General features: G+C 30.7%; 1 protein-coding gene across 1 annotated transcript; it reads left to right on the forward strand.

Annotated features, from left to right (window-relative positions):
• The first annotated feature begins 99 nt into the window (after positions 1-99).
• On the forward strand, positions 100-7,543 carry LOC136269783 (uncharacterized). The gene is made up of 8 exons (XM_066074122.1): positions 100-236; positions 637-720; positions 1,088-1,864; positions 3,146-4,689; positions 4,819-4,880; positions 4,971-5,108; positions 5,240-5,329; positions 6,470-7,543. Exons 4-8 carry the CDS (start codon positions 4,604-4,606, stop codon positions 6,634-6,636), a joined length of 543 nt encoding a protein of 180 aa, XP_065930194.1. The 5' UTR covers positions 100-236; positions 637-720; positions 1,088-1,864; positions 3,146-4,603; the 3' UTR covers positions 6,637-7,543.
• The last annotated feature ends 16,907 nt before the right edge of the window (positions 7,544-24,450 follow it).

The following is a 24,450-nucleotide window of genomic DNA, read 5'->3' on the forward strand; positions in this document are numbered from 1 at the left end:
CAAATACAGCATTAATTAAAACCACTTTGAATGATATAGCTTAATTTCAATTTTTTTTTTTCTCATAAACAATTCTTAAACGACTGTTATGTTGATAGCCTGTGGTGCTGGATATTATGGAAAGAACTGTGAAGACAAATGCCCGTTTCCACTTTATGGACTAAAATGTTTTTTAAGCTGCAACTGTGCTGAGAGAGTGTGCCATCATGTGGATGGTTGTAAACAACTTCCAGATGGTAGGCATAGTTGTCTTATTGTTATATTATTTTAAAAGGTTTTGTAGTTGTTGCTTTCTTGTTTGTGCATCTCAATGAATCGTTTTATATGAGGAAATGTAAGTTGAACCCTAGATGTTTAATTTTACTCTTCAGTTCCAATAATTGTTTACTTCTGCAAATATACTTCCTTATGTAAACATATAGAATAGTGAATATTTTAATTCTGTGTGAATTTTTAATGAGATCACAATTATTACCACACGTGCTCATCGTTTGACGAAAATAAATCAAGGATGTAAACAATTTAATAAAAACAACACATGCTTTTCTAAAAGTTATGATCTATCGCAAACCTTTAGTTTATTACATCGCTTTTTGCAATCTAGAGTGATTGAAAATGAAACCTTCCCTGTTTTAGAATATACCAAGACATCGGCACCTATTTCGTATGAAAGAAGTACCACACAATCAACGTCAACGATAGCATCCAGTCAAAAAACGGGTAATTTCTAGCAATAAAAATATTCAATGGTGCTGACTTGTGATGAAAATTTAATTTTGCATTAGCATCTATATTTAAAAAATCATTTTCAAATGTATTACACTCTAGTAATTTCAAACAAGGTTGTCATGCTCCTTGAGATATGATCCTAAAATTTATTCTTATTTCAAAAGAAAACATTTGAGTTACTTAGATAAAGCGAAGTGCAGTTATGGTTACCAAACGGAAGTTGTATATGAATAAAGGTTTTTGTTAATAAAAGTCAATTACATTTGGAAAAATATAAATACTTACATAAGTACACTATGAGATAAATGCAAAATAAAACCATCGATTTTGATGCAAAATAGACTTTTCGTATGTCCAGGTATGTTTGAAGATACGATGTTCGACACAAAACAAAATCAAACGCTGTTTCATCCAACAAACACAACAGAAAACAAGTGGGTACGCTCCGTTATGTTTGGGATAATCGGACTAGCAGCGGTGTCATTTTTCTTGACAATGATATACCTCTACACACATAAACAGTGGAAACGTCAAATTACCACGAGGACCTTATAGTGGGTTTAAATAAAAGTGAAGCAATTCAGACTTTAATTGTTTTTATACTGGATATAGAAGCAAGTGGATTAACGCATAATTGTTATGCTCTGAGGACTTTATACCGGGTATAGAGACAAATTGAACGTACAGAATGTTTTGCTATGACTACTTTGGTCGAGGTGTGATCAAATCCAATAAAGCCCGAATCGCTTTATGATTGATTTGATCACGTCCCGACAGAAATTATCACCATATAATTTTCAAATAATGATTCCTAACTACTTATATTTATAAAACTTTAAGGCATCGTATGATTATGTATTTAAATATAAATAAGCAAACCCCACTGGCACCTATATTTGGCGTCATTTAAAGTTATGGGTTATGTAGTACAATATTGATAAGTAGTGTTATCACAGGCAAAGACACTGGAAAATGTAAATATAATGAAATAGATCCATGTTTAGAACTAAAGATTCCTAACCGTGAAGCGCTGAGCATTGTGTTTATTTTTTCGTTGAATGCAACTAGATTTGATTCGTCAGCTTGCTCGTATTGTATATCATTGATATAAATATATCGAGTAAAATCATTTAAGGTGGAATGTCCCTCTGATAAGAGAGATAACTTCTGTAGAAAATAATATCACTCTGTTTCTGTTAACTAACAATCATTAAGCCATGTTACAACAAGGGAGGTGTTGATGGGTCCCAAATTATGTTGGAAGGCGATACGCTTATTTAAATTCAAATATAGATATAGACAATTTGAACGGAACGAACTGAACCCCAGGGTTCTTTTGAAGCAGGGGGCAAAAGAGTAAAGACAACTTTTACAAAATTCTACAAGAAACGTATCATAATAATCAAGTATTTATGAGGCAATATCTACATGGCTATTCCTCCCCCTCTATCCCCCTCCCTGCCCCCTCCCCACCCCCACGATGGCTAATTTTTTTTAAATATAACTAAATTCTATGTACTAGTTCAGTACATGTACATTATGTACAGTACATGTTCGATGTTTTAGGCCAGAGAATAATTAGATGGAGTATTTTTATTTCTCCATTTATAGCTCGTTCACAGTTCTGAATGAATTATAATTGGGAAAATGTGACCAAGACAATTACAAATTCTAGTTATAATCGTTTGAAAATTATTACATTTCAAATGTTTAAAATTAAATAAGGTTTTTTTATTCTAAGTGAGCAGATATGGGAAAACAAAATTGAAAAAAAAACCAATATCATATTTGATTCCAGACATAATATCTCTATATTGAGATCATACCGATTACTGGAAGATTATTCACTTGATCCCCTTTTTGTGTTAAAACCAAATGCTCTGGTTACATTTTTAGGATTCTTAAATATATGGATCTATTATCTTATCCAAATTTAAAAACAGAAAACTTTTTCTGAAAATTTATAAAACTGTGGCAATTTACCATGCACTGTATGTAAAACATGCATGTAAAACCTTCAATAGTCTATGATAAAGAAAGCTAACTCTTGCTGATTGAAGCAATTTTTGTTGCAAACCTATACAACAAAGTACTATTCTGAACTAAAATGCAGCGCTTCAATATGTTTTGTAATATGAATTGAAAATGTATATAACTATATATCATTTTCATATTTACATTTCATAATTTTAATTTTATGCTGCGATGGTAAAATTTAGCTTATTCTAATCACTATGTCTAGTTTTCTTCATATCATGATTAGAAACATTATCAATTTTTGAAAAATCTAGCAGCGCTTCATCACTTCAACTTTGTTTCATATGAATCGGTTGATATTGACTTTGATGAAAATCAATATGATTTTTTTTTAAAAATGTATGGCAAAATCAATAGCAGAGGGATATTACACCTTAAGCATCGTTTCTCGTGTAAAGTACTTCTATTCTATCTTATAACGTCAACAGCAGAATCCTGAAAAAAGAATTGGAATTTGTATTTAAGTTTTCTAAATGTTTCTATTCTGAATCATTCGTACATTGTTTAAAAAGTGCCTAGTTTAATTTGTGGGTACAGGATTTTATTTTTGGTGTGCAATGTGTTTATTTAAGAATTAAATAATGACTGAAGATGCTCAGTTGACTATTTGAATGATTTATTTAAATGAAATTGCTGCTACGGCACGCGATGCATGGATAAAACAATCCTTAAGTTCTTTTTTTCGGCAATAATTGTGGCTAGTCTCTGGAGATGTCGCTGTAATATAGTCTACAAGTAACCTACAGCAGATTTTAAAAGCATTCGAAATATACATTAATGATACTTTTATATATTATGTTACATTCGAGACACTTTGGAACTGTAATTTTACGTTGAGGAAACTTATAAATTCGAGGTTTTGTATAAACGAAATTAATTCTAAAGCATTTTAATGGTGATTTTTTTCTTACACAGTAACTCTTTTTAGGATAATGATTCACTACAAAACTTGGGTGTTAGAATTATCTAAATAAAAAAAACATCTTTTTTCATTGCTACCGTCTTAACTTTTACTTACTTTCTTTACTATATTAAAAGGTGCAAACAAGATAGCATATTGTAACTTAAGGGGTGTCACGACCTTAATATAGCATGTCAAACGTTGCAATGATGGATCTTTTCTATTTGTATAATATTCGAGTTGTAGTCTTTGATTTTACATTTGTACTTTATAATTGTTTGTATTCTTCACTCTGTCATTTCTGTTGTAAAATATTTACTTGCATTGTATAAATGTCTTTTTGTAATTTTTATATTAGAATTATATATACTTTTATTGGTATTCTTTAACAAAGATTATTTTTATTTGTTTGTTACGAAAGATCTCATTCGTTTAATCGTATCCCCACTATCATTCAAAATGAATAATACTTAAGGTATGTTTGGTGGTTATGAAAAGATCAAAGGTTTTAGTTTTTTTCTCAAAGGAAATTGTTAATGATAATGGAGTTTAAGAAACTCTGAAAGACCAATTTGCACAGTGCACATGTTTTCGTACATATTTTCATGGATTCCAGATTGAACCCTCCTCTGGTGACGGAAATTTATTTACTTAGAAAAACTATTTAAGTTTTGTTTTTCTTCGTAAAAAGTTCAATTGATTTATGTACATAAACTTTGGTATGGAGGAAACTAAGAGTCAATAGATAATTGATGTTTTGTTATTCAATAAACAATTAGGGTAATTGGACAGAATTATTAATATTTAGAATCAAGTAGGAAGGAAACTATTTAGTTCCATAAAATTGTTATTTTTCTAAAACATGTTAATTAATGTTTCGCAAACATGTCGTGGCAAATGAATAATACTTAATTACTTAACTATATTATAAACAAAATGAAAACGATCTTCAAATTCCGAATAATGTGCTTAGTAATGATTTTTGGGATGTCCTCATCGAATTCCACTAATATGTGTTCTGGGTGAGTTTTAATTCTTCTTTTTGAAATATCTATAGTGATTTCGGGTTTAGGTTTAAGAAAATGTATTTATTATTATATTTTTTCCTAATATATATTTAAATTATATTACATGGTTTTCGAATTTTGTAGCCCGAATGGAACATTTTGCTGCCCGGGATTTTTATGGGATCACGACCTCAAAAAATGTAAAAGTAAGGAAGCATAAACGATTGATTTCTCATTTAATATAACTACCAGTAACACTATTTCTTTGTTTGGTTAAACTATTTAATTATAATCAGACTGTAAAGCAGGATTTCATGGAATAAATTGCAAAGATAGGTGTCACTTCCCTTCGTATGGGTTGGACTGTCAGTCAACGTGTAACTGTACTGACAAAGAATGTGATCATTTCAAAGGCTGTGATGGGAAGTCAACAGGTATTTTCCTTTTACATTACACGTTGTTCAGATATTTTCGTTTCTTATACTAAACAAATCATGCAATGTACTATGTAAATTTCTTCTTACTTCAAGAACAGACATGTGAAACAAACATTTGTCTTTTCCAGAGAATCAACATGGATTTCCCGTCACGATGGAAATCAACACCACGTCTCCCGCAATCACAAAATCAACAATACAAAACAGAATACCAAGTGGTAATAAATCCGTCTGTCTGTTTGTCTGTCTGTTTTTTAATTAGTTTTGTAGCTTATTTATTGAGCATGAGGCAAAATCAATTCCTTTTATTAATCAAACAAGGTATTCATTGAAAAAAAAATGTATTTAAGAACAAGTACATGAATACATTTTGTTTAGAGTGACAACCTTGTACGTAAATCTATACTCAATCGGGAACTGAGCACTGCAATAGACGTAACAGATGACGCGTAAATATGTAGTTTTTCGATACTTTATGTGTTCAAACAGCCACTAGTAGGAGAAAGCTATGCAGACTCAGGACGGAGGCTAGAGACGATCGCGATGTGCTTTATGCATTCACTAATGATACACTTTTTGAGGTGGATATATAGGTGATAGGTGATATCAAATATTTCTGTGATGTACACAAACATCTATACATTTATACAATCTTTATTTTATGATTTTGTAAATACTACTTGTATGAAAATTATATGTTTACGAATGCACAGTGAAAAAATGTATTCGATTCTTATAAAAAAATAATTCAAGTCTGGAAACCTGTCTGATTTTATTTTTATTTTTCTATGTTGATTCATTGTTCATTAAATTTCATTTTTTTGTGTAGCAACGTATCTACATTTTTTAATTTTATTTCTTTAGCTTGCTTAAATTTTGTATTTGCAATACACTGTATAATCAAAATAAGAAAACATGTATCTAAATTGTACCTTTTTAAAGTTAATTTGAAATTACTGATCAAAGTCCATTTTTAATCAGTGCACTATTTGGTCATGAACTGGGGGAAACTGCATCTCTCAGAAATGAACAAAACATTGATTTTCTAGCCTTTAAATAAAAAATTTTATAAAAAAAACAGGTTTGGAAAAATATGAAAATGTAAAAAAGCTTATCGTTTAATGTGTCTTCATACATGTATTTAAGAAAATACCCGATACGAATGATATTTTGTTTAATGAAATAAAATAAGAGTTGAGGCAAAGTTTATTGATACATAAAATAATAAAAAAAACCTATAATTTCTTAGGAAACTGAACGGTTACTTAGACGTAAAAAAAATAATTTATTCTAGTGTGGAAAACTGACTTGTTGATAAGTTGACCTTATCGTTAATCCTTTCTGCTTTTGCATTTTAGAATTTCCAAGAGAGAAAACCCCTGAACTAGAAACAACGGTCATTGGAATTATAGTGCTCGCATCGGTGTCTGTTGTCTTGATATTTTTAACCTTGTGCACATATCTACTGGAAAATTGTAAAATGATGACAACAATTCACGATTCTACTCCAAGGACCAGCGTTTGAGAACATCCTTAATATACCATTATTAACCAGTAGAGTTAATATAACAGTTTCCATTGGTTTAGTTGAATAATTTAGGGTAATACTATCGGAGTTTCCAAAAATGTGAAAAAAAAAATCCCGAACGTCTACATTTGAAGATATCAAATTTTTAATATACATTCCTAGAAAAACACTTATTTCAATTTTGATAGTATAAAGCAATGTTAAAAGCACAAAAATATTTGTAAGAAATGCCAATTTTTCTATCGTTATTTTCATCGATTAACTAATTCTTAAATCAAACTTCAACCTTTTTCTACTTTTTGGCTGTATGCTTAAAATAATATTCCACATTCCCGTTTTTCAAGTTTGAAATATATTTTATGTTACAGTTTTGGCTAAATATAACCAATATATAACTTTTGAAGTAATATTCTAAAACCAAAGTTCAATGGCCCTCTTATTAATGTAAGAATGTAAAATGTAAGCAAAGATAAAATACAAATTCATTTAAAATACTAATACTAATAAAGGTAATGTTAGAAGACATTTTTATAACAAACTGTAAATGATCACATATAAATGTTTAAAACAATATTTCCGCAACAAAAAACCACTGTTGGTCACCTTATTATGGAAATGAATTTTCAATCAAATATGCATGTAAAAATATCAAATTAATTTACATTACGAGGATTAAATAGTAAATTGGCCCCTTGTTTTCGTAACATTTTGGGTACAAAATTTCATCATGGTGACAAATATGGTTGTAAATATTAAATTAACCCAATTAACGGTAACCCTGACCTTTGAAAGAAATGATAGGGAATATTATTGTTACACAATATTCTGTAATAATTGTTTTTATTTAAAGAAATTAGATTAAAAAAAATAAAGCTTATGTCTTATTACGTACATCTTATTTACATAATAAAAAAAACCCCAGAAAAATGATAAATAAATTCACAAATCTTTTTATTTTCGTCGTTTTTGAGTAGTACAGTAAAACGTTACATGTTATAATGGTCTTTTCATATTATTCTCGATAGATTTATTGTATACACAGACACTAAAAAATATGATTAAGCGGTACGTATGTATCTTTAAAAAAATATAATAAATAAATAATAAAAGTTTAAGACTTTTTGCGAAAGAAAGAATATGTGGAACTTTCAACCCCCCCCCCCCCTTATGCTTGTCATTAATCATAATATTTCGGCGGATTTTATCAATTTTACCGTCCCAGATGAAATTAAAAATAATTTTTTGGATTTCTTCAAATTGTTCTGTTTTTGGGTCCGGCAGGACAGATAAACACTGTACTAATATCGTTAATACAAGTGTTTTGACAACAGTGATCTTACCAAAAATTGTAAGGTTTCTAAAAGCCCAGTCATGCAGCAATTTTTTCATAGAGCTAATTTTTTCTGTAAGATTATCTTCAGTAAAATTAACTTTTTGTAAATCATATATGATACCTACATGAAGCAGCTTGAATTTTCCTTCGTGATTTCAATATAGCTGATGGTTAGTTTGGTATTCCTCACCACAGCCCCTTTTTACCCAAATCCATAATGCTTGTATTTTATTAAAGTTAGCTCTAAGACCAGAATAGTGCGCAAAAGAATCTATACAGTCAAGAGCGGCATTTAAACTATCAGGATCATCAGCCAACGTTAATGCTGAGTCGTCTGCGTATTGGTTGATTAAATCTTCGGTGTTATTTACATTTATCCCTTTTATGTAAGTGTTGTTTTTAATTGAAGCGCTTAGAAGTTCCACCGTTAAAATAAAAATATAGGGCAAAAGTGGGTCCCCTTGGCGAACTCCTCTGCTAATCTTAAAAAATCAGTAAAAAAAGCCATTATTTAAGACTGTGGATGATATATCCATTTACATGTATAATATAGAGAACCAATGAATAAATGATGGACCAAATCCAACAAATTCTAATGTATTTACGATGAAATTCCACTCTAAAGAATAGAACGCTTTCTCAAAGTCTAAGAGAATAAGTAATCCGGGTATATTATCGGCGTTCGCTCGTTCAATTAAATCGTCAATAAATCTGGTGTTTTCTCCTATGGAGCGGCCTTTTAAAAAACCGGTTTGCGTTTCGCTAATAAGTTTATCTAGAATGGGTTTCATTCTATTTTCTAAACACGCAGATGCAATTTTATAATCGACATTTAAAAGTGAAATCGGACGCCAATTTTTAATAAACTTTTTTTTGTTTTCCCTCTTTCGGTAAGCATGTTATTACACATTGTCTCTGGGTAATCGAGAAAGATCCAGATTGATATGCAAAATTTAGAGAGTTAAGTAAAAACGGGTGCAAGTCTGACCAAAAAAAAAAAATAAAACTCCGCGGTATATCCATCAAGTCCAGGCGATTTTCCGTTTTTGAGATTTCGAAGCGCTGATTAACATTCATCTTTCGTGATTATTCCCTCGAGAGACTCAGCCTCGTCTTTGTCTAGTGTATTTATTTACGGGTTTTGTTTGTCAAAAAAATTGCGCACGTGTTGATCGCGAATGTCGCAGTCTCGTGATGTGTAGAGATTTTCGTAAAACGATTTTTGGATATTCATTATGTTTTCAGTGTTCGTGAATTCTTGACCATGATCTATTAATTTAGTGATCATTTTCTCTATATAGTTTCTTTTTTCTAAATTACAAAAGGTATTCGTTGATCGCTCCCCTTCCACATTCCACCTGGCTTTTGCCATTATAATCATTCCCGGTATTTTTTATTTCGTATATGTTTCAGTTCATTTTCAACTTTGTCTAAGTTTTCTTTATCTACCGTTCCTGCGTTTTCATCCCTATATAATTATTTGAGTTTCCAAAACTTTTTCCTGTTTTTCACTTTCCCTTTTCCGATAGGATGCATACGGTATAGTCTGACCCTTAAAGCAAGTTTTAATGTTTCCCAGAGTAGTTGGTCGTTAACAGAGTATTGTATCGTTTCACTGTCTGAGAAAGTTTCATAGATTAGATAGAGTGTCATTAATACATTGCTTTATAAGTTTCAAATACTCTCTATCTTACAATAAACTGTTGTTAAATTTCCAACTACCTTTTCCGCGTGGTTGATCTTCTTACTTAAAAGAAACTTCTACAGGGTAGTGATCAGATCGGTACGCATAACCAATATCTGCATTAACAGTAAAAAGCTGAAGGGACGAGGAGACAAGGAAGTAGTCAAGTCAGGCCTGTTTACTCTGAGGGCCATGCCAGGTGAAGCGTGAAACGGAAGGATTACGCTCTCTCCACACATCTACAAGGTCGTGCTCAGAAATCATCTGTAGTACCCTCTCTCTTGCTTTTTGATTATTCTTTCTCCTATATAGTTTTGTATCACGGGAGTAGTCGAGCGGTACATTAAAATCTCCCCCAATAACTACAGACTCATTCCCGAGCGTTTCAATGTGTTTGGAAATAATCTAAAAAAATCCAGGTGTGTCTTCATTTGGACCATATAACACAACTAATGAGTGCTTGATATTGAAATATTTTATATTAAGAATTAAAAAATTACCCGATTCATCTTTCAAAACATCGAGAACCTCAAATTGAAAAGAATTTTTTAACATAATAGCAACACCCCTGCTACTGCTCGAATAGGAGTTAAAAAATGCTTTATAGCCCCACTCGTTGGCCCAACATTGTTCGACTTCTGGTGAACTATGAGTATCGACAAGAAGAGTAATATCATATTTATTTCGACATTTTGAAAAAATATCTCGTCGTTTTATGTGATCTGACGCCAAACCCCGACAATTCAGACAACCAATCTTAATAGTACTCATGTTTACAGTGTAAAAAAAAAGATATACAAGAGACCTGCGGATCATAGTACTAGAATGTAAAAATGAGTTGTACATGCAGTCATGCATAGTTTGATGCTTTTTTTTAAATAACAAAATTTCCCTCCCCATTATTTCCGATTCCTGTACCATACAAAAATCACACTTTCCCTTAACCCCCAGTCCCCGGTGTTTTAAGAAGAATGAAGTCACCCCATTATACAATACATATCTGCATGTAAATGTATACATCAATGGGCATGCTAAAGTATTTCATAGAATCAAGTATAAAGGACACGATACTATAACCCAAACAAATATTTGTGCTTACTCAAATGTGACGGGTGAAGTTTTTATTATCGCTCGCCATTGTTCACGTGGAAGGAATGGCGGAACTAAACCTGTATATCTGGTATAGAGTTCAAGAAAAGCACTGAATTATTTTTTGTTTTTTGTTTTGTGAGTTTCTTTGAGTTAGTAGTTGTCACAAAAACGTTCTTTTTTTCGGGGTACTTATTAATAACGTTCAATAAAAAACAACTCACCGGAGACCAGTGGTGACACGTCCTACCCCTTCATTTGCGGAACCGGAAGTCCCCCACTACTTTTTCTATGTACGCAAACAAACCGACTTACGTTAGAACACTTAACATTGTAATGAAAACAAATAATTAAGGCATAACGAACAAAAGTATTTATATCTTGTAATACAAAATTTTATTATTATTTTTTTCATTTTATAAGATCAATTGCGGGGACAAATGATCGAGACTTAGAATTCACATATGATTATGTGTATGGATCTGCATCGTAACAAAGCGTCACTGAAAATTATAATCGCAATTTGTCAAAGTAGTTAAAACTTAGTCATAATTCATGTCTGTTATTTCAAACAAATCCCGATCAAACTTGCAACACAATATCACAGATCTTTTGTGTATAATGTTAATACATTTTCAATCGCCTTTGTTTTCAAATTTCCAACCTCTCTTTGACTTCATCAGAAGAAGTATAATTCTGCCGAGCTTCAACTAATTTTTCAATTGTACTAGTGAATTTTCTTTACTGTTTCTTTTTATTATAATAAAAAAGTGTTGTCCTGTCGAAGCATTGTCATGCACTATATTGTTATCATTATTATGTTAATCAAATACTTGCAACTTTGTTGAACCATTTTTTGTTCCGTCATCTTAATCGAAGCGGTTTTCTATGGCATCACAGAAAAGAAATATGGATCAATGTTATCGCCATAATTTGCAACAAATGTGAACAAGAAAATATATTGAATCGTCAAATGGGCCGCAAACAATAAAATTAATGTTTGAATCATCGTAATTGTTTATACTTAAAAAACATACCACAAAGAAGACCATAACGAGTTGGAAGAACTAACTTTGATGGTAAATTTTAATATATTTTCAGCAACTTGTTTTGAAGTTTAACATTTTACTATTATCATTAAGAATCGAGTTCGTTACTGTAAGCATTTCAAACGGCAATTGTATGACAATTGTCATATCATGAAGTAATGGGAGCACATTGATTTGTACATTATTCAAATCAAAGTTCAACTCGTTATTATTCTCTTGGAGATTCTGTATATCAAACTATTTTTGTTGTTGTATTGTATCAAATTAAAACTTAATGCATTAGTTTTTATGATTTAAAGGGACCACATAATGAAAAAATGGATTATTTTAAAGGTACATGTAAGATCATGCTCATCCAGTTGAAACTGCACAATTTAAAAGGTAAAAATTAGGCTGGATAATTTTTCTCCTATATGAATTATAAATGTTATCTACACTTCATTTTATGAAGATAATCATGGCTATTGAGTTACATGAGGTTCTAAAAAAATAAAAATAAATCTGGTCAGCACAAATTTTTAAGTCATTTCAGTTGTGCAGGTCTTTCACATTTTTGCGTAAATAATTGGTATGGATGTCATTTCGTGATATTTCTCTACCATATTTTACATGGAAATATAATAAACACACGCATAAAGTAATTTTATTTGATATAGAATGTAGAAATTCAAATATATCATTTATATGAAATTTCATGTCATTCAGGTCTTTAGAAATTCAGATTTTTAGTATGTCCCGTATACCAATCCCGATACATTGATTTAAAAAGAATAAAAAAATCCGAAATTTTCCGAATAGATTTAGTCTCGAAGAAAAACGTGCCAAACACGAGTCTTTGGTCTACTTTACATTTCGATTAAACAAAAAAATATATATTTCATAATTTTAAAAGGCGTAAAACATATTTCTACATGCAAATTTAGTTTTAATTCATAAAATAAGCATGATATTAATTCCATAAAAAAATAACTTTCCAGCAGAAATGCAGCTACAATATCTTAATGTATGGCTGGCGGCCCGTTATAAAAAAAAATATATCACTTTTTTATGTATATCGGGATATGAATACGGGTTGGTATGTGATCAAATCTTCCAAAAATCCCTTTGGGCTTTCTTAAATATATAAAATTCAGAACAAAGAACCATTTTCTGCTTGCAAAAATGGTACGAAGTACAATTCCATATACTGTGGAATCATTTATTTTCGTGGGGGCCAATTTTCGTGGATTGCTAAAAGTTTATAGGTTCATGGGGACGTAATTTCGTGTTTTCTCTTAAACCTACAGAGGAAGTTTGACTTTATTATCCTAATTTATTATTTCGTGGAGGATGTTAATTCGTGGATGAAAGGTACCCACGAATTCCACGAAAATTGAGCCACCACGAAATCTAATGATTCCACAGTATATGTTGAAGCAGTTTTTTTTATTGTTTTTAATATTATAAACAGTTAATCAATCCTTTGTAAGTCGCAACGTTATTGACTTATTTTTTTATAACGCTGCTGCCTCGTGTCTTGCTTTAGCGAGATACAGATTGGTGAAGTTCACTGTCTAGTATACACCTAAAATCAGAATTTTGTAATTTTCGGAACGAAATCTTTTTATTACTGTAGTGAAAAAAAATCCCATACTTGTAGTTTTCTCACCGGACGAAATGGAACTTAAAAAATTAAATTCCAACAACAGACTAATTAATTGAAGGGGTAACTAAACCATTGTTTAACTACCTTAAATTTAAACTTCATTTTGTATTTTGTAACTCAGATCATTTGATATGATTTTTCCCCTTCTTGAGGTCCTTACCGTTAATGAATCACATGGTTATAAATGTATGTTTCATTTGTTGCTTTTTTGTAAACGATGATCTCATGATTCATTAGATGTCTGTACATTTAAAATCTCTCATATCAAGGATAGTAAAGATTAATGAATGAACGATTGAGGTATTGTTGTTCAATTATAATGGGTTTTTAGATAAAATTAATTAAAATTATGGAGGAAGGAAATCCCTTAAGTTTGACGTACTTAAAAATTATATAAAATTAATTTTAAAAAATGAGGAAGAAAACCATTTAGGTTTGAGGAAATTGTAATCATCTAAATGACAATACTCTTTTTAACAAACGTGTAAATTAACTTCTTTTAACGTATCGTGACAAATGGACCAAAAATTCAGTACTTAAGTATATCAAAAACAGAATGAAAAATATCTTCACATTCAAAATATTATACTTAATGGTTTTTAGAATATCGTATTTGGATGCCACATATTTGTGTTCTTAGTAAGTTTTAAAACCAAATTTCTTCATAGTTAAATATTCACATTGATTATTGCATCTCATCTTTTTTTTTTTTTTTTTTTTTTTTTTTACATTTTATGTTGTTTAAATGTTGTAGCATCAATGGGACAATTTGCTGCCCGGGATTTAAATGGGATTACGACCTTAAAATATGTGCAAGTAAGAAAACTTAAATGGTTGATTATTCTTGTGATAAAAGTACCGATATTTTGATTGAATTGTAAAGTTTTTTCATTATACTTTAAAGTTTGCAAAGAAAGATCTGCATAAATAGATTGCAAAGACAAATGTATTTTTCCTTTTAATGAATTGGACTGTCAGTCAGCGTGTAACTGTACTGAAAAGGATTGTGATCATGTCAAAGGCTGCGAAAGAAAGTCAAGAGGTATTTTCCTTGACGTTTTCAGATATTTCGTTTTTTGTAATGAATAAAAATCATAAATTGTAATCAATGATACCATGTTAATTTCTTGTGACTACTTGTAGTCTTACTTCAAGAGCACACATGTAAAACATTATTTTCTTCTCAAGAGAACCCACATGAATTTTACGTCACGATTAAAATCAACAAAGCGAATACCTCAATCGAACAATCAACTGTAAGAAAGAAAATATTAATCGGTAATAAATCTGTCTGTCTGATTTTTTACACAAGTGTTCAACCATACCTTTGATTTTTAAGCCCCAAAATATTTAGAGTGACCCCCTTTGCCCGTGACGTAGTATTATGATCCTACAATATGGCATCCAGGTTTGCACAGACGACTGACGAGAAAGGTAAAAAATTAGAGAATTAAGCTATGAATTTCAATATTATGTTGTCACAACTGACCTGTTGTGATGGGTTCTTTAAACATTTACACCTTATGAAATCATATGGATGACTCTTGTTTTCCAATAAACAACAACAATATGAAAAAAAATAAACAATAAATTTATCTACATATGTACAAAGAAATTATAATCATAGTTCTCAACGGGCCTCCATAATCTCGTGCGTCTTTCTACCACGTTCCACCACTTTCCACCACGTTCCACCACGATCCACCACGCTCCACCAAAATCCACCCCGTCCCCTCAGGTTAACAATAACTTAAGAATTATAAAATTGGTCACTGAGTTGTGGCAATAAAAATACAGAAAATGTAGGCAATCAGGTCTCGCAACGCCAGCGCTAACAAAATCCACACAGGCTACATGTTCCCTAGATCACACAGCAGGGGAGACACGAGAGACACACCCAAGTTCACACAGCAAGGGCTTAACATACACGAAAATACTGCTCGGCGTCCAAACCTCTTCTCACAAAAGTCAGCCCACACCCCATATATATAGTCAGCAAACTCACCAAACAAGTTTTCCTACTCTAGATACTAACTATAGCGACATCCGGCAACACCCCTCATAAGCTTCTACGTAAACCTGCCAAACAGGTTCGAAGAGAATCCCAATCTAAACATAGTAACATCGAGAACGGAACAACCCAGTGACCAATAAAGCGTAAATAAATGAACGATAACTTAGATCTATAAACGATAACTCTTACATTAAATATAGTAGACAAATATAGAACCAATTATAATAAAATATATCATTGGCATAATGTCTATTGTGACATATGTATTATCTTTTGTTTGTTTACATATCAAACTTTAGGTCCTCGACAAAACAAAACACTTATTAGGTTTGTTACTGACTGTGTAAAGAAATTTGTGGGATCGGTAAAGTCCATAGAAGGCTCGGCTCCGCCTCGCCTTCTATGGACTTTACCGACCTCACAAATTTCTGTACACAGTCAGTAACAAATCTAATAAGTAATAATATAAAGTTTACCTAAACAAACAATCAGAAGGTGTGACAGTATAATAGAAGTAGTGTATCAACCCTCGTATTAGCGGCTATCAGTTTATTTTTTATGGTATCATGCTAGAATCCGACTCAATCCTATCATTGATGGTATTAATTAAATATTGTAAATATTTACCGGAAACCCTCTCGACATTGTCAATTTGTTAAAAAAAACCACAACGGCACTTTTAATGACAAAAATAAAGCAATCATTCTTAGCCTCACTTTTCAAGTGTTTTAGTTTATATGATTCTAATATTTACTAAAGTCATTTTTCAAAATAATTGACAATTAGCTAAATATTGGGTATAAGTCATACGTATCATTTCGAAACGCATATTCTTTACGTTGGATTCCGATGGTATGATTTTCTGCCATTAGTGATATCATCAACAATAATAATACGTAGAGTAAAATTAAAGAAATATTCACTTAGAAGAGTTATTATGCCAGTAAATATTTAAGTTTGAGCAAGACACTTCTTTTGTGTGATATAATAACATACTGCTTATTATATCGTTATAGTGACAACAAGATTTTTTAATCAATCGATTGCGATTGTGCTTTTAAAGATTTTATCAATATAACATGCTTCATCGCCGCAAACCATGGCCAATATGTACGATAATCTCCCATAATTTCGTGGTTGCAGAATACGAAAATAGTTCGTAGTCTATTAAAATATTGACCAATGCGAATAAAACAGTCGGAAATTGACATTTGATACGACCTTTTATCAGCCAATCGCAATTTCCATAATTGATTTTCTTTACTGTTTATGAAGGGGCGGCGCATTGCGTGTAAAGATAAAGCAAGACAAAACCAGCTTACACGTGAATATTAAACTTCAACATTGAATTATTTATATAAAAGAAACACGTTTGGAAAAATATGAGCATGTAGAAACGTTTATTGCAAGTTTTGTCTTCATGATTGAGCATAATACACGATAAGAATGACAATTATTCTTAGATAAATTTAATGTGAGGTGAAGCTGCATAAACTAATTTAAAAAGGCAGATAAACAGTAACACACACTGGCATTATAATAAAGATCATATAATTCTAGTGGGAAATACTGACATGCTGATAGTATGATATGTACATAATTCTATTTTCTCTTTGCATTTTAGGTATTAAATAATAGGAAATTCTGAGCAAAAGCATATTAAACTAGATACAACTACAATGATGATTGGAATCATAGGGCTAACACAAGTATCAATTGTCCTTATAATTTTAATTACGTGTACATATATATTGGAAAGTTGTAAAACAATTACTAAGGTTCACGATATCGAGACAATCGAGCTCACAAGTGTTTGAAAAACATTTGTAACTTCTTTGATGCAGGTTCCCTAGATTATTTTTTTGTGTGTTAATGTTTTTGCTAAAAAGTTGTTGTAAATATTAAAGTCTTTTCTTATTACGTTCAAATAATTGTGTTAATGATTATGTACACTTGGATTTCAAACTGTATTTTTGTTGTTGCAAGATTTAATGTGTATTCAATATTTATTTTCAATTCATGTTTTCATACACTCCACTGCTTAAGGTAATTAGTTAACGGCAATGCTATTTGCACTTTAGAACCGGAAATTACATTTAGTTTATTATCTTTGTTATTTAATATTTACTTTTAACGGTGCGCATGTACTAAGCACTATTGACTATCTCTTAACAACATCTGACATGTTTGACACCATTAGTAAATATATTGTTGGCAATTTTACAATGTTTTCTGATCATGCTCCACTATATATTGAACTTCATTGCTTTTTGGATGCATACATGGTTATATTGTAAACAATGATTTTTTAAGATCCCGTGATGTTTTTAAGTGGGATCCTTGCTTCTTAGAACTGTGCAACGAATCACTTTTTGCATGTGAAAATATCAGCAATACCGTAAATTTTGAGTGTATTACGTCACAAGACGAACTTGACGAACGTTTACAAATACTGGTTAATTTGTAAGACTCCTCTTTTGGCCAACATTTTAAGCTTCAACCCAAAACTCCGAGCCAAACAAATACAGTACGCAGTACCCATAGACGTACAGTATACCTATCTGTTGACGATAAGCCCTGGTTTGATGGGAAATTAAAATCTTTGTAGGATTATGTTGTCGCGTTGCGCAAATTTAGCAGTTTTAAATGTAATTCTAACCTTACGGATCTTTTAAGTAAAAAACGTATCTACAAAAAACACGAAGCCAAAGCCAAACGTATCTACAAAAATACTGAAGGTGACCAATTACATGTATCTTTGTTAAAACTAAACAACCCAAAACAATTTTTTGCCAAATTTAAGAAAAGGTCTAAAACTAGTTCAAATATTTCTTTGGAAAATTTTTACGAGCATTTTAAATCAATTGCTTGCAGGATGACAGTGACATCGAAAGCGGAAATGAAGGTTTAGATATCAATTGTATTTTTGAAGAGTTAGATAAAAACATTAGTATTGATGAAATTAAAGAGGCTATCGGTAATCTAAAGCCTGGAAAATCCCACGATGAAGATGGAATTTTGAACGAATATTTTATTTAATTTCAAGACTATTTTTTTACCTATACTACATAATCTTTTTAATTGTATATTAAATACTGGTATTTTTCCCAGTACGTGGTCTTCCTCAATAATTATTCCAGTGTTTAAAAAGGGTGATTCTACAGACCCGAACAACTACAGGGGTATAAGTCTTGTTAGTAATATGTGTAAGTTATTTACAATTTTAAACAAAAGGTTATTGGAATTGTCAAAATATAATGATGTTATAACGGATGCACAATTTGGTTTTAAACCAAGCTGTGGAACACGTGATGCATGCTCTTTTTGCTTTACATTCTATTATTAGTAACAGTCTATGTAAAACGAAGAGGTTATATTGTGCATTCATCGATTTTAAAAAAGCGTTTGATTCTATTGATAGACAACTTTTGTGGCTTAAACTTTCAAAGGTTGGCATTGAAGGAAAATTATTGGCAGTTATTAAAGCGTTGTATCGTCATGTGAAATCCTGTATTGGTGTTGATGGATTTTTAAGTAAATATTTTTGTAATAATCTAGGATTAATGCAGGGCGAAGTGTTAACGATTTCGAAAACAGCTTTTTAAATGCCGGTTGTTTGTCTTACGAGTTATCTTCCCTAAAACTGTTTCTTTTAATGTACGCTGATGATATGGTCCTGTTATCTGAATCTTTGGAAGGTTTACAATGTCTTTTGAATGAACTACATAGCTATTGTAATGCATGTTAATGCGGAAAAGTAAAAAATTGTGGTTTTTAGAAACAATGGCAGAGTTAAAGATAGTGGGTGTTGGGATATTGGTAATGATGTTTTTGAAATTGTACAACAATTCACTTACTTAGGAATACTTTTCAATTTTAAAAACAAATTTACCAGAGCTGAAAAACAATTATCTAAAAAGGTAGAACAGCATTGTTGGCGCTTAGAAAGAATATACGGGGAATGTCATTTAATATAGAAACTTTATTGTCGCTTTTTGATTGTTTTATTGGTGGAATTGTTAATTACTGTTCAGAAATATGGGGAAATAATATAGGTTGCAATATCGAGAAACTTCATACACACTTCTGTAAACAAATTCTCGGAGTGAAGAAAAGTAAAAATACTGCTTACTTATATGCTGAATTGGGCCGTGTGCCCCTTGTGCATTATAGAATGTTTAACATTATAAAGTTTTGGAAAAATGTCTTAATTAGTGACAATTGTATAATTAGACATTGCTACGAAGTTATGTATATTAATTGTGAAGAACACGGTTATAAAAACTGGGTTTTCGATGTAAAGACAAGTTGCTGTCCTTAAAAAAAGGACTGCAATACGTGGACCATTTGCATGTGTTTCAATTGAAAACGTGAAAACCTTAAAATTATCGCAGATTCCACCGACTTTTAACCAATAAATTTGTACTTTGTATTCAGTATATGTATAGTTGACTTTTAATCTCAGAATTTAAAGGGTTCATACTAACTAAATAATTATGATCTATCTATGAAGATTGAATGTACAGTATCAGGCATTCGGCGAATTCTACTATTAACGCACACAGTACGATTCGCACTACTTTGTTAACTATGCAGTGACAGCTTTGTGTAAATCATTTTCATATTTTGATGCATTTTTCTTGAGATTTAAACTTTTATACAGTAACATAATTATTCAATCATCTATTATATACGGTCACATAATTATTCAATCATACTTAAATGCTTAAATAATTTTAATCGGGAAGTTCTCGCCTTCTATAAAAGTAAAGTTAAGCTACATGTGTTTTCGGAAAACAACAAAACATTGCAAATTATGCTAGTTGATGCATGTTGTAGTTTCGGCATAACATTACGTTATTTCATAATACTGACAGTTTATATCAAATGCCGATCATTTCTTTAAAAGGAATACTTTGTTTCTGTAATGTTTACCGACAACTTTACAATTACAGCGCCTTTGAACTTATATGTGCATACGGCATGGAATCCCGATCCCGAAACAGATAAAGCTGTGCTAGCCTGGTTCTCTGAGCTTCCCATTACGAACAGGAACCAGGCTAGGTCATGCGCAGGCTGAATTTTCCCCATAGCATCCGGTTTAACCTCGCTTATATATTTTCTGCGTGGACCTCAGGGTCCACGCAAACATTCTCACTGACCTCGGTTTTTTTGATATATGGTCTAGCCAAAAAATAATAATGGTATTTTACAGCTTGTAAAACAAAGAATTTTTGATCAGGAAAAACAAGATATTTTGTTAATGTTGAAAATTAAAAAAAAAATGTTTTTTTTTTTACAAATATCTTATTGATGGTATACATCTTTAATACTATTCAAAAAAATCTATTCCCATTAAATTACAAAAAATATATAACTAAATTACGACTATCGTCACATCGCCTGGCCACTGAAACTGGTAGATATAATAACAGAAATAGAGAAAATAGATTTTGTCCACATTGCAAAACTAGTGTTGAAGATAATTTCCATTTTTTATTTGTTTGTCCTATATAAAGAACATTGCGCAGATTATACATGAAAGAATATTATTATAATAAACCTTGTATGTTTAAATTAATTCAACTTTTTAATACTGACAATGTTAAAGATCTCTGTAATCTTGGCAAATTCATCTCAAAAAGTATGTTATTAAGGGACAATTGTATAACGTAATTGTAGTCTTTTGTTTTCTCAACCTGTATATATAACAGTAAATGTTATTATCTGTACGTGCACAAGTTCTCCTGTAAATACACTACCACCTCATGTTATACATATGTTATACTGATAAGCTGTAAAGCTTAAAGAAATAAAGAATTGAATATTTTAGAAGAACATAGATTTACTCTGTTAATGGATATTGAAGAAGCTACATGCCAGAAATGAATTTACAATTCAATAAATAATTTCGATAATTTTCAAATTGACGTAAAAAAACAGTACTGAGTTTGAATAATCGTTTTTTCCGAAGACGTAAACGTATATGTATGTTTTAACTCGGTGTGCAAAGACGGCTGTGTTTTATGAATCAAATAAAACGGCTGCATTAGATATACTGACGGATTGAGGAGATGATATATTACTTTTGGTAGCTCAATTTATGAAATTCCAATGAAACTTTAGGTCAACGTCAACCTTTTTGCACCGAGTACACAATCTTATCATGATCAAGCCAACAAAACACAGTAGTCCTTATTTCCATTGCCGTATCATATCATAAAAACCTAAAAACTGTTCTTGTGCAGCTTTTGCAATAAAGATAATAAAATAAATTTCGAATGTGTTATAAGTCGTTTTATTTCAGAGACAAAAATTTGTAACTTATACAGAAAACTGAAAAAAGGTGGGATTTTTGAAATGGAGATTTTTAAATTAAAAAAAAAAACATTTATCAGAAATTACTGTGGTTTCATCATTATTCGTTGAATACCAATTTTCGTGGATTTCGGTGTTTAGTGTATCCATGAAATTGTATGTTCATTGCAATGAAATTCTTACTAACAGTTTGTATTGATAGGGTCATTGGCCATGAATTAACGCATCCTTAAAACCATGATTTTCACTTTATCCTCGAAAATCGTTACCCTTGAATATTAATGAAACCACAGTAGTACATTATCTTGTTCTTTTAACAATTCATTTATGTTACAGTTAACAGTTTTAAAAAGAACTATACAATTTTACCTTTAATAAACTATATATCAAAAACAATGTTAATGGGTCTTTTATAAAAGATTTAAAATGTAAGTACATTTCTTACCAAGCACACAAAAAACCCCAACAAAACAAAAAACACATCAATAAGAAAACATTTAAGTTTATGTTAATTGTAAGTTGTTTTCTAAAACACTATACATTAGCACATTTAAAAACAATTACGGCAAAATAAAAAACTCAATATGACCTCCTTTACCAAGGAAACATCTTTGAATACAAAAAACGATTTGTTTTTATTACAATGGTCAGACATAATTTAAAGAAAGGATAAATAGTAAAATATGCACGTTAAATATCTATTTACTTATTATGGTGTGGTTAAATCATTTCATGATTTTTTTTTGGCATTTTGGCTATAAGATCCAATAAATGTGTAGTTATGAAACAAAAAAATAAAGTTAAGAAAAATATTGTATTGTTTTATATAAATTGCTGTGTTTTCACTAGAACTGAATTCGTTAACGCATTCAAATGTCACAATGGTATCAATTGTGCTTCCGAGAAAATAATGTAAATTTTAGTACAAATGAAAAATTGACAATAACAAACATCTTAAAATCCGTAAAACGAAATGTGCAGAGCAACACGGACCTCTAAAAAGATAGAGGTAGATCAGGTGCCATGGAGGAGTGAGCATCCTCTGCTGACCGGTCACACGCGCCGTGTGCTCCTTGTTGTAATCGGGGAAAAACGGAAAACTCCGTAGACAATAAGGTGACCAATCATGGTCTAGCAATTAGTATGAAAAACGTCAAGTTATTCTTTAAAAAATGAGTGTCAACACAAACAGGTTAAAAATAAATATGAAATAACGTTTTAGTGAATTCAAATACACTTTACTTGACAATATCTTGGGTATTAATTTAAAAAAAAAATAGAACATTACAATTACAATTCAAAGATGACTATTGTGGCTTCTTTAATGAAATATCAAATATCTTTCAACATGATTGTGATAATATAAACATGTTGTATTTTTTTTTGGGGGGGGGGGGGGGGGCAAATTCAAAAATACTTTAATAACACAATTATTTCTTATTTAGATATATGAATGGAAAAAAGGTCTAAGAAGGGAAAAAATGTTCAAGATAGTTTCTTCAAGGTACAACAAACAACAATTTATAAACACTTTTCTAGGGACATGGACACCAGGATAAAATTTCAAAACCCGTCCTCTTTAAAATACATTTGATCATAAAGATGCTGGTAGGTGCCATATAACCTGATATGGACCTGTAAATACTTGTAGCTGTTAAGGTGAATTGAACGAGAAAAATGTAAAAATATCATATCAATTCATGCCTTCATATCAACCCAGGCTTTCATATAATATATATACAATGTTTGATTATTAAACTGCTGCATAATAAATTGCAACAACTGTTTTATACATTTTTTCCAAAATTTTTTTAAAAGTACATTAAATCTAAACATGTAGTTCGTATTGATGTTTTGTTGTTTAATTAACCGTTGTTGAAATGACATACTTTAAAAATACATTAATTCATATATTGGTGTGTCAGCTCGTCAAAAAAAAAATCTAGAAACCAAACACGTCATTACCTCATAACATTACCTATATGTGATTGGTCAACAACAAAAGTAAAAATGATGAAAATCAACAAAAATAAAATAGAAGAAAAAAAACAAGCACAAAACATTTAATACAAAACGTTTTATTCCAAAAACAATAATTTTAATTGATATGGACGTGATATACATATTATGAATATGAAAAAAAAATCAATTTAAAAAAAATAAATAAAAAAGATCAAAATCAATAAAAAAAATCAATATACATTACACTGATTCAATCATTTTGTGTTAGCATTGTTTTACCATAAGTTTGAAATTTAGAAACGCCACCTTTGGATTCCATATGAATTATAACGTCTATCAGTTATAGCTTCATCATAGCTTGAATTTGATGCTGAAAAACTCCATCTGTATCCAAAATATCTAAAACGTTGGATTTGTCGGAAAGCAGCTCTTTATAGATGAAACTCAAAGTTGTTTAGATGAAGATACCTTCATCTAAACAACTTTGAGTTTCATCTATAAAGAGACAGTTATAAAAAGTGAATCGTAATAATTACAAATTTTAACACAGTCATTTATTTTAAGTGCTTTCCTTTAATTCTCTTAAAAATATTAACCTCCTTAAGAGTAATTAGGTTATTAAGTAAAATAAAACATGATAAAACTAAGGTCTTAAATGTACCAAACAAAATTAAAATTGAAATAATTCCTGCATTGTGGCTGCTTTAAAACTAAATG

Source organism: Magallana gigas, chromosome 10 (genome assembly GCF_963853765.1).
Source record: "Magallana gigas chromosome 10, xbMagGiga1.1, whole genome shotgun sequence".
Classification (NCBI taxonomy): Eukaryota; Metazoa; Mollusca; class Bivalvia; order Ostreida; family Ostreidae; genus Magallana; species Magallana gigas.